Source organism: Condylura cristata, unplaced genomic scaffold (assembly GCF_000260355.1).
Source record: "Condylura cristata isolate star-nosed mole 26May11 unplaced genomic scaffold, ConCri1.0 scaffold00001, whole genome shotgun sequence".
Classification (NCBI taxonomy): Eukaryota; Metazoa; Chordata; class Mammalia; order Eulipotyphla; family Talpidae; genus Condylura; species Condylura cristata.
In genome coordinates, this window is record NW_004567102.1 from 12,062,439 (window position 1) to 12,076,676 (window position 14,238).

General features: G+C 45.2%; 1 protein-coding gene across 3 annotated transcripts in view; it reads right to left on the reverse strand.

The window, feature by feature from the left end:
- CLIC5 (chloride intracellular channel 5) overlaps positions 1 to 14,238 on the reverse strand; it is a 155,499-nt gene that overhangs the window by 26,560 nt on the left and 114,701 nt on the right. For all 3 annotated transcript variants that reach the window (XM_012720318.1, XM_004673538.2, XM_004673539.2), the window contains exons 3-4: positions 10,990 to 11,115; positions 1,336 to 1,442 (exon numbers count right to left, since the gene is read on the reverse strand). In XM_012720318.1, coding sequence (XP_012575772.1) covers positions 1,336 to 1,442; positions 10,990 to 11,115 — 233 coding nt within the window. The remainder of the gene's footprint in view (positions 1 to 1,335; positions 1,443 to 10,989; positions 11,116 to 14,238) is intronic.

Sequence of the window (14,238 nt, forward strand, 5' to 3'; positions counted from 1 at the left end):
CCCCCCCCAAACTTTATGACTCCAATGAAAGTCCTTACAGAAGCTTTATCAAAGTGCCTGGAGGTAAATGCTTCCCACATGGAACACCTGCTTTGCCCTTTCACATGGCAGTTAAGCAGCATTTCTGATTCCCTTTGATCAAGTGGTCATTTGCTCTCATATCTTGTTCTTGGACTTGTTGTGAATCTAAGTTTTTGTTTTTGTTTTTGTTTTCTAGATCAGCCAGCTCTTACAGGCTGGGGGAGTTTTTTTCCTAGAATCTACTTCTGTGCCTGGCATCATCCAGGTCCTCAGCAAGGATTTCTGAATTATGTAGTCCCCACTGCATAGAGTATGTTCCTGTCAAAATTTCTCCTTCACCTCTCCTGTACAGCAGCCCTTCTCTTCTGACCATTAGGTGACTCTGGAATGTACCATCTTGAGCTGGTCTGTTGTATGACTGTCTGATGTTCACTCATTCACTTGTTCACTCCTGAGGTTTCATAAAGCACTTACTCTGCTTGCTTTTGCTGGACTTCAGATTTCAGTTTGTAAATTAGTGTAAGTCTCTCAATAAAAGGTCGAGTAAACTCTCTCATCCTCCCTCCTTTTCCATCTAGGGCCTAACACCATCTCTAAGTGCTTGCCACGATCAACTGAACAGATCTGTTCAAATTGTTTCAGTGAACTCTCAAAGGACAATGCCAAATGAGATACTAAAAGCTCTGTGAATGTAAAGGGTTTAATGCAAACCCCTCTGAGAAGGTATCTGGGGATAACCAAATCCTGAGCCTGTGATCAATGCCAGAAACTAAGGGCTAGAGCAGGAAGAGCCAGGTTTGGAGAGTGGCTGTTCCAGCACCCTCTCTGCCTGCCGTAGGGAGAAGGCGGATGCGGGGGTCTCCCTCAAGCATTCACTTTGGGGACCGCATACTCCCGCCAACGGCTGACCCCCTACAAGACTCTCAGGGACTGAGAAGGAGTTGAGTTGGGTTGTTTCCCATCAGGGCGCCCTGCAAACACAGGGAGGGTTGTGCATTTGGGACCAGTAGACAGGAGTACAACTGAAGCAGGACCTTAGGCAACAAGACAGACTCACAACCCAAATTAATCTGTCCCTCCAGTTCAGCAGAAAGACCCATACCCTTTTCTTCTGTACTAGCCAAAAAGAAAGAGCTAGAACCACTGCCCTGCACTGCCCCCCTCCGCCCCCATCATAAGTTCAGCAAATAACAAGTAGCTTTGACTCTAGGGGCCTCTTTGACCTGAGTATCTGACGTGCCCATGGGCAAACTGAAGGTGCCCTGGATAGTGGATAGCACTGCCAGGGACTCACGATGGAAGGGAGTCACTCACCAGCGTTGTCTTGCTGCTTTGTGTTTTTGATGTAGGCAGAGAACTTGGAGAAGATGTCGATACCAGCTGTGTTGGATTCTCGGTGTTTTGCTGCCAGTTTGGGGTACCTGGGATGGAAGACATGGTGTTCTAGGATCAGTGAGAACTTGGAGAACTTAGTCAGAGAGCCTGTCCCCATCAAAACAAGCAGCACTCCTATTCTCGCTGGATCTACAACCCCACCATATGGGAGGCATGAGACCTGCCAGCCTTGGCTTCCCGATAGCCTAAAACAGAGGCCAGAGAGGTTGGAGAGCTGCCTGGGGGTAGGGTCCCGGGCAGGGAACCAGAATGCCATTCGGAGGGTCCAGGACATGGCTCTTACCCAGACCACCAACAATGATGCTACAATGAAAAGGTTCTAATCAAAATTTGGAAGGAGTTTGCCTCTATCTCAGGCATTTTCCCAACCCACATTTAAATAACTGCCCTCTTGCCAGGACTACCAGTGTAATCTTAGCTGCGCAGAGCTAAATCGGGGAGTGAGAAGGCACTGGGCATCTCGGCACAGAGGCCTCGAAGCCATTTCTCAAAAGAAAGTGTCCTCTTCTGAAATATTCTTTGCATGTACTTCTTATCTGTGTGCAACATCAGGACACAGGACATCAGCAAGACAAGTGTTTTCAGTTGCTTGATTTACAGGCATGCAGATGGATGTGCCTCAGTCTAGCCCACACTCTTGCACCATCTCATGTTGAATCAGAAGACTGTAAGAGACAGACTGGCAGTGGGACTATTTTCTATTACCCTGAGGCTGAATGAGGTAAACCTGTTTGTGTAAAGACCCATCACTTTGATCCCCTTAGCCCCACTCTAATGAGCAATACCGGCTTTTTAAAAAAACATTTTCAGGCCCTCCCTGGTGGCGCAGCAGGCTAAAGCATAGCATTGCAAGCTAGCCACAGCCACCTCAGTGCTAGTTCAATTCCCAGCCCCTGAGGTGACCCACGTGGCACAGCAGACCACTTGTGACCTACCTGCTGCTCCCCTCAGCATGTACCTCCTCAGTCTGCCTGTTCTGTTCCCCAGTCTGTCTCTGATGAAGCCTCTCACTGCCCCCCCGCACCTCTGGCCTGTACCCCAGTTCTGTATGCATAAATAAATCAATCATAAAAGAAAAAAAATGCTATTTCCATGTGTTTAAAAAAACACTTTCCATTTATGGCTAGGCAGGGGTGGGAGGAGGTACAGGCCATTGCTGAGCTATCATTATCCCTGATGTGGTATATTATGATCTCCAGATAAATAATTCTTGGTGCAGAAGGGGGGGTTATTTTCATATTTTAAATGATTTGAGTAAAAAGATTTTAAAAATAGGTTGTTAGCCCACTCTCCCTAGTGGCGCAGTGGGATAAAGCACAGCACTAAGAAGCTAAAGCCACTTCTGCATGAGTTCGATCCCTGCCACATGGCACGGCAGACTTCTCCTGACCCACCTGCTGCTTGATCTACCTGTTCTGCTCCCTACTCTGTCTCTGGTGAAGCCTCTCACTGCCCCTGCACCTCCGGCCTGTACCCCAGCTCTGTATGCATAAATAGATAAATCTTTTTTTTTTTTTAAAGGTTGTTAGCTTTCATTCTTTGGCTCTTCAACTGGCCCATGAACTATGACCATCCAGTCTTGGGCCCTTCTAACTGGCTGTAAGATTTTGTCATTGGAAAAGTCCTCAGGAGATCACTGAGTCCAGCCCTCTATTCTCAGGTAGTCACAGAGGCACTGTCTTCTTCATTTTATATATGGAGGCCAGAGATACCATAGCTATTTATGGGCCTACAGATAATAAATAACCAGCAAAATATGAGGGACCATAAGAACCTAGATTCTTCCTCCTAGGTCTTCACTTCACTGTTATCAGCAAAAGTTAATTGTTTTGAGAGCTTTTTATTGTTTAGCAGGCACTGTACTAGGCCTTTACATGTATTTATCAATTATTCCTCAAAACTGTACTGTTATTTGCCACATGAGAAAAATGAGGTACAGAGAAGATAAGCAATTTCTTAAAGGTCATGTGGATAGATGGCAGAGCCAGGATTCCAAACCTGGGTGGTTCACTTAGCTGTGAAGGTCTATGCTATGGTCTCTCACTGACTCAGCTGTTAACTCTCCAAGCCCTCATACCCTGGCTGGAACAGGCTGAGTGCCATGGGTGAACTTTCTCCAACCACCAGTAGGGGGCACTCTGCACAGATTCTGCACACACTCTTCCCGAGGATACTGGGTATTAGGAAATTTCATGGGCTCTGACTGGAATCACAAAACAAGATTTCTGGCAAGATGCTGCTCAATCTGCCAAGACACTGGAATTTAGAATTGTTCCTTCTTATTTTGAGCTTCTCACTTAGAATCTGGCCTGTTCTTAAAATTGATTGCCTCAAGGTATTATTAATAAATACCAAGGTCTCTTTGTTTTTGTTTGCTAAGGTAAGAGTTTAAAGAGAAAATGTCCCAAAAGTGCATGTTCATTTGATTCTTTTTTTTTTTTTACATTATGCAATTTTTTTTTTTTAATCAGATACCCAGCAATTTGACCATTTCCTCACAATCAAGGCAGGCCAAATGTGAGTGGGGTATTAGATCTGAGACAGAGAGCAAAGAGTCACGTGTCCAGGAAAACGGAATGCTGCTCCCCTAGTTTCTCAATACTGAGGCTTGCTGAGACGTTCCTGTATGACACAGTGTCCCACTAGAAATTTGTCCTTGTGGGAAATAGATCTTCAAACATTAATCTTGGTCACATTTGGTTGGTAAGTAGCTGGTGATAAGTGCATTATTTTAGCTCCATATTTACACTTTATTTAAAATATGCAAAATTTTAGAGTGCATTCTGTTGCTCTAACAGGCTGGCAAATAGTAGTTTATAGAAACATCTTTCAAGATGATTGTGATGTGATCTGATAGCAATTAAAGAGATGGTAAATGTCTCTAACTCAGGAGTTAGCAAATGATGAGCCAGAAACCAAATCCAGCCCAACATCTATTTATATTCAGCTCATGAGATAAAAACAATTGAGAAAAAAATGTTTGATTATGAAAATAAGATAAAATTCAAAATTTCAGTATTTACACACAGTTAAATTAAAACAGAGTCAAGTCTGATCGTTTACAGAGTGTCTGTGACTGCTTTCATGCTACAACAGTATAGCTGTTATACAGAATCAAAAATATTTATTATCTGGCCTTTTGCAGAAATGTGTGCTGACCTCTCCTCTAACTGATGAAAACTTCTTTACATTTTATTTTTAAATAGCTTCTTTTAAATGTAGTGATCATAGTTCTGCAGTTATGTTTCATTCTAAGAAGTAAAACAATTAGCCTCACATCCAAAAAAAAAATGCACAAATATGTATCTGCAAATGGTAGCAGAATAATAAAATAGTATTGCAGATAGTGTTCTAATAGGCTTATCATCCAAATTGACTTGTCACAGATTAGTCATAAACCACCAGTGCACAGAATGATGGCAGTCAGTCTTGATGAAATCAAGACACATTAGGCCCAACCAACCACAGGTCAGGCCATGGCATTGGGATGCACTGGTGAAAAAGACAGTTCTCCCGCCTGAGGAAGTGACCTTGGTTGAAACTAGGGGATCTCCTGATCGCTTGAATGTTGACCCTCCTTTTCTTTTTATAAAATTTTGATAAAGATTTATTTATTTATGCATACAGGCAAGAGGTTCAGTGGAGGTTAGAGGATTCACCAGAGACAGAGTGGGGAGCAGAACAGGCAGATGGATGAAGTATATTGCTGAGGGGATCAGCAGGATCGTGATACAGGAGAGGTCTGCCACCCCGGTCAACTCCCGGGTCGGGATCGATCTGGTACTGAAGCAGCTGTGGCTTGCTTGCAGTGCTGCGCTTTAGCCAGCTGTGCCACCAGGGAGGAGCTGACCCTCCTTTTCTAATGAGCTTCAGAGTGAAGGACATCTCCCTCTCCCTTCTCCATTATTCCTGCTCCCTCAACTCACCAACCCTCCCTTGAGGAGGTATTAATGCTCCCAACTGTCCTGATCCTCAATCATGCTCTTGCTTATCTTGTCTCGCTACTCAAGCAACTGCTACTTGGAGGTGGATAGGGTCTGACTTACTCATGAAAAGACATTCCTTGAGGTCTGTGGTTTTAGACCTATGGGTGACCAGCTGTCTTTGTGATTGCAGCTGGGCGACACTCCACAAAGGGATACAGATCCCTCTAACTCTTCAAGCTGCCATTTGAAGAGCTCTGACTCCATGCCAGGCCCTCGGCTAACTTGAGTTATTTTCCAGGATAGCCGTGTGAGGTCACCATTCCGGTCATCATGTTATAGATGTGAGAATTAAAGATGAGAGATTAGGGCCCTCCCTGGTGGTGCAGCGGGTTAAAGCACAGCACTAAGAAGCAAAAGCCACTTCAGCACGAGTTGATTTCGACCTGGAAGTGACCCACATGGCACAGCAGATCTCTCCTGACCCGCCCGCTCCTCCCCTCAGCAGTGTACTTCACCAATCTTCCTGTTCTTCTCCCTGTCTGCTCTGTCTCTGGTGAATCCTCTCATCACCCCTGCAGCTCTGGCCTGTACCCCAGTTCTGTATGCATAAATATAAATAAATCTTTAAAAAAAATAAAGATGAGAGATTAAAAACATTTTTTGCGATAGCAGAAAGCACTCAGGCTTTCATACCCATGTGCATTTCTCAGTTAGGTGGGGGTCACATGGCTAGATTTTGGAGAATAGGATGGGAGGGGAAGTAAACCCTGACAGCGCTGGCCCATAAAACACTTTGCATGATCCTCTCCTTCCCTGCTTAGGAACCTTGGATAGATGTATATTTCAAAAGCTACCTGTTGGAAACAGGCCATACTACCCACTCAGATTTTGCTTGAATGAAAAGTAAACCCCTATTCTGTTAATTACTGACATTTAGGACTAATCAGGACAGAGTAGCACAAGCTAGTGACACAGATGAAAGCCCACGTCATGTTGCTGCAAGCCTCATAAGCTCAGCCATCCTCCTGGAGGTATTGAGACTATTTCCCTACCTTCTAGAAGATTTTTTAAAACCTTATATTTTTGTAGAGTGAGGTATCTTTGGGCCTTTAATAAAATAATGAGTTGCACTTCATTACATTATACCACCAACTTCCCCTCCTGATTTCTATCATCTCATCGATATATACTTGACTTATTTATTCAAACAACCAGCTCTGGAAAAACACTTGGAGAAATTCATAGGATGACAGGACTTTAGCGATCAGGAGATGGAGAGGATGAGAGGTTTGCCAAGGTTATGTGACAGAGCCAGTAGGAAAGTGGCCAGATTCAGGCCTCCTGGTGCTCAGTTCCACACCCTGTTAATAGTGGTCATTCTGTGAAGCTTGCTCCAAACCTCCCAGTCATCCCAGCACTAACCCCAAGCCTTCCTGCTGGGTGTTATGGGGTCAGTCTGAGGAATGAGATGGAAGTTTGTTTCGTTTAGAAACTACTTGAGACTTCCTGGATTCCTCTTTTTGACACCAAATGCTTTGTGGGACCAAATGTGATTTTTAAAAAATTGTTGGAGTATTTGTATGTGGTTTTATTTTTTCTTTAAAATATAAAGCTAAGGGGGGAAAGGCTCCCACAATTTCTTGGCTCTCTGGCAGCTTTTACAAACAGCAGTGTGATGAGAAACACATGGCCGACTAGTGTTCTGTGAACAGTTATGGGGAGTTTTGCTGCCCCCTAGAGATCCAGAAGGTCAGGCTCTCTCTTCAGGGCCTTGGGACTCAGTCCCAGACCTCTCGGCACTCTTTAGTGAGAGGCCAGGGGAGACTGGTGGCTTGTGGACAGAACAGTAGGTCTCTGGTTACAGGACTGGGCCCCAGAATTGGTGACACTAATGGGAAGACCACTGTGGCACCTGCCTTTGTCTGTCCCATGCAAAAGCATCTGGAACACTTCTGGGGGTACAGAATAGCTGGTGGGCTCATGAATAGAGAGAGTCTCCACCTCATTGCCTTCCTGAGACCTGCATTTTAATAGTTTTGAGGTTGTGGATAATGGATAATAGGGTCACTGTCACAACAGGATCATACTTAGTAAAAGCTCCTACGCCCTACTGCATCCTAGGAAAGGACAGGGGCAGAGGAAGCAGAGTTCTGGGCAGGTGATATGGGCACAACAGGAAGGAAGGAGCAAATTTCTGCAAACAGATTAACTCTCTTTGGATCACAAAAACCTTTCAGGATAGGGCCCTCCCTGGTGGAACAAAGGGTTAAAGCACAACACTGAGAAGCTTGCCTAACCACTTCAGCACGAGTTTGAGTTCGATCTCCGACCAAGGAGCGGACCCACATGCTCAGGAGACCTCTCCTGACCTGCCCGATGCTGCCCGATGCTCCCCTCAGCAGTGTATTTCAGTCCATCTGCCTGTTCTGCTCCCCACTCTGCCTCTGGTAAATCCTCTGCATCTCTGATCTGTACCGCAGTTCCTGTATGCATAAGCCAATCAATCAATAAAAAAGAACGATTACGATGAATCTGATGATGGTCCCCCTCTAAAAGAATGTATTGAACATGAGGGGATTGGAACATGAGGGGCAGACCATCCCAGGAGTCTCAGGGGCCCCACTAACTCCAGTGTGGACGTGGATTGGAGACACCTGCACTGGAGAAACAGCCAGGCAAGGAGAGAAAAGCTGGATTGGGAGCAGAGGGAGTCTGGCTGAGGTGCAAGTGCTTTCTTGGGGGAGGTCTCTCTTGGGGGTGGCCCCTGGGGCCAAGAGGAAGATGAAGCAGGGCTGCCAGGTTGCAGCAAATCGCCAGCAGAGCTCGGAGCTCCATCCACCGGCCTGGTAGAGGGCCAGGTGTGACACTCAGCTCCTCACTGCTCCCATTTTCCATTCCCTGGTGGTTGTGACAGAAGCAGTTCTCCCTGGGGGCAAGTACCACTTCTAACAGGGAAAATGTTAGCCTCATCTGGGAATTTCCCTTGTGGATCTCTCAGATCAGGTTTAAACGATCGTTACCGAAAACATCATTTATTTTCTCATGTGGTATTTCAAACCAGTGCCAGCAAAGAGATGAGACCCTGGGGGCGTGGGAGGGAATCTGAGTGCCTCAGAATCCTTTCAGCAATGCAACTGGTGCCCTGTTAGGAGTTGTGTGTGGTGGTGGCTGTGTTGGGTGTTACAGGTGGGGCTGTGCAGCTGATTTGGTTAATGCGTTTATTTAGCTAGCAATTTTTTTTTTATTGAGGTTATGTTGGTGTATTATGCTATATATAAGTCAACAGTATAGGAGTACAGGTCTTCAGTTGTCTGTTACCACATCATGCCCCCACCCAGGGACCCACAGTCCTCTACCCTAGTCCCACGGGCCCCTCTTACCCCTACACTCCCTGCTGGAAGCTTCAATACAGCAGTCAGACTTCTAGAGTTTGTTTTGGTTGATTTCACTCATATGCGGAATAGAGAAAAACAAAACAGAGGAACAGAAAAAATCAACGTACTTATTTAAAGTCTGCAAGCTCAGCAACTTCTAGTGGGCTTGGGACAGCTTTCTATTTTCAGTGGGGAAATAAGCCATCCTAGTGTGGAATGGGAAAATACTTGCCAATAAGAATATATAAATGGCCCAGGCCTAATCAGAGTTTGGCTGGAAATTTCAATCTAATTAAAAAAAATTGTTTTTAACATTTATTTATGCATACAGAACTGGGGTACAGGCCAGAGGTGCAGGGGTGGTGAGAGGACTCACCAGAGACAGAGAGGGGAGCAGAACAGGCAGATTGATGAAGTACTCTGCTGAAGGGAGCAGCGGGCAGGTCAGGAGAGGTCTGCCGCGCCATGTGAGTCACCTCCGGGGCGGGCGGGGTTCAAACTCATGCTGAAGGGGCTTTAGCTTCTTACTGCTGTGCTTTAACACACTGTGCCACCAGAGAGGGCCTCTAATTTTTAATTTAATAGCAATTTGCTAGATGTGTACCTTCAATAAGAGAGTCAATGCCTCAGTTTCCCCAACTGTAAACTGAGGAAAATAGTAGCACTTACCTTCGAGGGTACTTGAAGGTTGTGTATGTGAAGGGGGAGTGTTAATAAATAATGCAAGAGTGGGTTTTAGTAGTCAAGTCTCACTGATGTTACCTCCCATGTCCTAAATCCTTCCTCCTGCACCAGGCCCCAGTCTCGCCGTCACTGCCTTAGGTAAGCCCTCCTGCCCATCCTGCCTATACTATCTCCAGGTGACTTTTCCACCTTCACCTTGTCCATCCTCTGCTCTTCTTATTTCCCCCATTGAACAAAGTGTGTAAGCTGACTCTCCAACTCCTTTCTTAAAACTTATCGGTGGCTGGGGCTTCCCTGATGGCATAGGAGTGAAGTCTCAGTGTTATCAATTTGTGGCCAGCCACTTCGGCCTGAGTTTAATCCACAGTCAGGGAGCAGACTCTCTCCTGACCCACCCGCTGCGCCCCTAGCAGTGTATTTCAGTAGCTTCACCTGTTTTCTGTTTCCCACTCTGCCTCTGGAGAATTCTCTTACTCCCTGCATCTCTAGCCTACACCAAAATTCTTGTATGCATAAATAAATGAAAATAAAGTTAAAAGATCTTTTCAGTGGCCATCCTCTACAGGATAAAGTCTATGCAGATCTTGTAATATTTTCCCTAGTTTTTTTTTTTAATGTGACTGCTTTAATCTCCAATTACAATGTAGTTTAATGAACAAGACTAGTTTCCACTAAAATTTAGAATTCTCTTTTCTCTCTATTCCTACGGTCTATCTATCCATTGCGGCTTATCTATCCAATGGGAAGCTCCAGCCCCTCTAGACTCTCCCCTCCCTGTGCTCATTTTAGAAGAGGGGCCAATTTTAGCTTTTTCATCCGTTATATCATGGGCCCCCACCTGCCATAGTCAGGTTGATGACTCTTAGTCATGCCTTGGTGCGATGGTAAGCCAGGGATTACTTCTCACCTGCCTCATTTTCATTCCATCAGCCTTTCAGTTCTCCTCTGACCTGAGGCAGGCTTTACCCCACCAAGAGGTCTTCCAGGCCAATGAACTGAAAAGGAGTCTTGTTTAGAGGGTTAGTGGGGTAGCAACTTTCCTAATTCACTCTCTTAAAAAAAAAAAAAAAAAGATGTTATTTATTTATGCATACAAGCTGGGGTACAAGCCAGAGCTACAAAGGGTGAAAGGATTCACCAGAGACAGAGTGGGGAGCAGAACAGGCAGATCTACTGAAATACACTGCTGAAGGGAGCAGCGGGTGAGACAGGAGAGGTCTGCTGCGCCCTGTGGGTCAGCTCCCTAGCCGGGAATCGAATTTGTGCTATCGTGACTGCAGATTGCTTCGCAGTGCTATGCTTTAACCTGTTGCACCAACAGGGAGTGCCCTAATTCACTCTCTAGGAGAAAGTAGCCCCCTTCATAGGGCCATCTTCTCTTGGAATTGGACATTATGAAGTAGTTTTGATATTAGCAGCCCTCTGGAAGTGGGGAGGGGTGTCCTGGATCCTATGAAAAGAGGATCCTACATGCTAGATTGAAGAGGCTTCTTTGCACACCGGCCTTCTCACAGCCAACACTATGTTTTTTCACCCCCAACACAGGCCCTTCCCTAACACTGGCTCTGAAAAAACAAGCAGTTCATTACTTTTCAGGGGTCAAAGTCTCCTCCAGGAATTCCTCGATCTTATTGACATCTGTCTTCACTTCCCCGTTGAAGGTCAGGAAGGGCGGATGGGCACCAGGGGCCAGGTTGTGTAGGTCAGCTGGCTTTCTGTGGAGAGAGCAAGATTCAGACTATGGTAGTTTACAATAGGATACTTGACGTCAGACAAACCTAGGACTTACTGCAAATCAGGCTCCCTTTTCTAGCCAACAGGCTTGTCAGCAAAACCAGAGTTTTAGTGTGGGGCAGTGGACGGGGCAGGCTGGAGAAGGTCCTAAAGGGACAAGGTGTGACTCAGGATATCAGAGACAGGAGATATTGCTGAGTACGACTGAAAGAGCAGAGGGCATTATCAGGACACTACTTGAATCAGTGTCGAGCTTTCAATACCCAGGGCAAAGGTTGAGCTTCACTTTCCAAATCTTCCCCATCATTTAACTTAACAAAAAGAAACCAGAGAGAATTCCAAACCGTCAAAATCAATGGCGTCATTTATACTTTCATACTAAGAAGTATCTTCTGCATGGTGAAAGGGGTGTGCCACAGGCAGGAGAGGGCCCCTGTGTGTGAGCTGAGAGCCAGTTCATGCTGGATGGTCAGAATGAGGAGTGAAGATGGAGCAAAGTGAGGGAGAGAAGATTGGTGGGGGTGGGGGAGAGGGATAGAGTTTTGCTAAGGAAAGAGGAAGTACAGCGGAATCGTGATAGAGACCTCAATGGCCAGGGCTGAGACATGGATTCACCCCAAAAGCTCTTTGAGAATGCAGCACTTCTTGGGGGAGTCAGACTTGGAAGCCACGAGATGGAGGGACTAAGGAAAAAGTAAACAGCTGGGAAGAGGAGTCTGCCTTGAGACAAATTCCTGGCGTAATAGGTTTGGGAGGGGAAGGGAAGAATTTCAATTACGGTGTTACTCCCCTGTCATTCCCCAAACACACACTCTCCAGCCGCATTCTGGGACACTTGAAACTCCTTAGACTCTGAGACTGGAAGTATGTTTAAATCCAGTTCACCTAGTCCCTCTGTTTACATTGTGTATGTCCCTTATTTTCCACAACGCAAGGGCATTCTTTACTTTCTCTTGCAGTCTAACATTAAACAGCATTGCTTGGGTTCCCAGCTGGAAGGGGAAATCTAAACTAATTTCATTTTTCAGCAATAATCTCCTGTTTAAAGATAGAGAAATTGGTGTCTATTTTTTTGTTTTTGTGACTCCTGAGAACAATAGTCTCTGGATTCTGGGCCCCTTGGGCAGTCCCACCCACAGTGGCGGAAGTCAGAGGACATCGCCAGTGGGCACCCCATCAAACACAGCCCACCCTTTCTGTTGGTCCTTTGCAGCATTATGTACATAGTCAACACTTAATTACACATTGTCAGGTCTTAGGGTTTGAATTATTTGATGTCCATCAGTCCTCTGGCTCTGGCTGGAGTTCCTGTTCTGTGAAGCTAAGAAAATCTAGCACATGTGGGGTTTTTGTGATGAATCAGATGCTGTCCATGCTGTTCCCTTAATTCCTCACAATAACCCTATGAATGAGGCACCACTTATATCTCTGGTGTACAAATGAAGAAACTGAGTCTCAGGCAAGCAAAACAACTTACTCAAGCTCACTCAACCAATGATAGAGGTACCAGGAACTTAATTCATAAAAAATGAATTAAGAGATTGCTAAATTCATTGTATCATGCTTGTAAAAAAATTCCCTTGACTCTATTCTATAATATACTGAAATATTTTAAATAAGCAATACTTGTAAAAATGTGTATTTATATAAATATATACAAACATATGTATATTTATAGATATATGTAAAGTATATAGCTAGTATATCCGTTACATGCATGTAACATATATTACATAGATATATATTTATATATTGAAATATATATTTCTCTGTCTTTTAATTTTTTATATTTTGCAGTAAGAACACTTCCTTATCTATAAATCTGCACCTACCTCAAAGAGTATTTGTAGGTAGGATCAAATGTGATAACAGGTATGAAAGAGAAAGGTAAGCTTCTAGGAATGCGGGGTGGGTCCGCTCCCATGCTGATTCCTGCACACTCTCAAGTTCATTTTCTCCCCGGTGTTGCCTGGATGCCATCTCTCCTTTGGAGGAAGCTATTTTTTCAAACCGCATGAATGTCTCCTGCTGCGTAGCAAATGAGCATCTTTGTTTGCTAGATTTTTGGGAGTCTGAGTTAGCTGCTATGAGGAAAAAGCTTAAAACATGTCTCAGACTGGCCTGAGGGATTTAAGGCCTCATCTGAAAGACAAAGCAGATGCCATAACTGATAACTGCCTGTCCTCAAGGCAAAGTCTTTGGACCCTGCCTCCAGTTCTAATGGGAAGTGAGGAGTTAAAGCAAGTAATTTAAAGCTTTTTACCTTTGCTTCCTTGTGTAAAGTGAAGAATTAAGACCTCCTTGATTGACAGCAGTCTGTGTTAGGTGTTTTTTTTTTTTGGTTTTTTGGTTTTTTTTTTTTTTTACTTTCTAAAGATTTATTTTATTTATGCATCCAAGAATTGGGGTACAGGCCAGAGGTGGGGGTGGGGGTGAGAGGACTCACCAGAGACAGAGTGGGGAACAGAACAAATCAGACTGAAATACACAGCTGAGGGGAACAGCGGGTGAGACAGGAGAGGTCTACTGCGCCATGTGGGTCAGCTCATTGGCCTGGGACTGAATTCAAATTTGCACTGCAGTGGCTGCCAATAGCTTTATAGTGCTGAGACTTAACCCCCTGAGCCTCCACAGAGGCCCTATTAGGTGATTTTTTGTGGGAAAGCACTCGCCAGTTGGGTCATGGTGAGCAGTGTTGGTAAATCACATTGGGAAAAACCAAGGAAAGAGAAAACAAGGAGCCTGCAGCTCCCTTTACTCCACAGGCAATGGGGGTAGGCAGGCAGAGGAGCAGCGAGGGGAGATAAGACAGAGACAGAAAGAAGCAGATTGAAGGAGAGCCCTTGCACCTGGAAGAATGATGGGTTGAAGAACAGAGGAGCAGGAACAGCCTGGCTGGCAGAGGTGGGACCTGAACCAGGCAAGGGCTCTGAGAGTGAACAACGGGCTTTAGAGGTGGGAGAGCAGAGCACAAGAGCCCTGGCCTTGAAGACTGGAAATGGTGGTAGCAAGAGAGAGGAGCTAGAAATGTTTCCATAAAACCAGGAAATTCAGGGCCCTCCCTGGTGGCGCAGCGGGTTAAAGCACTGCACTGAGAAGCTAAA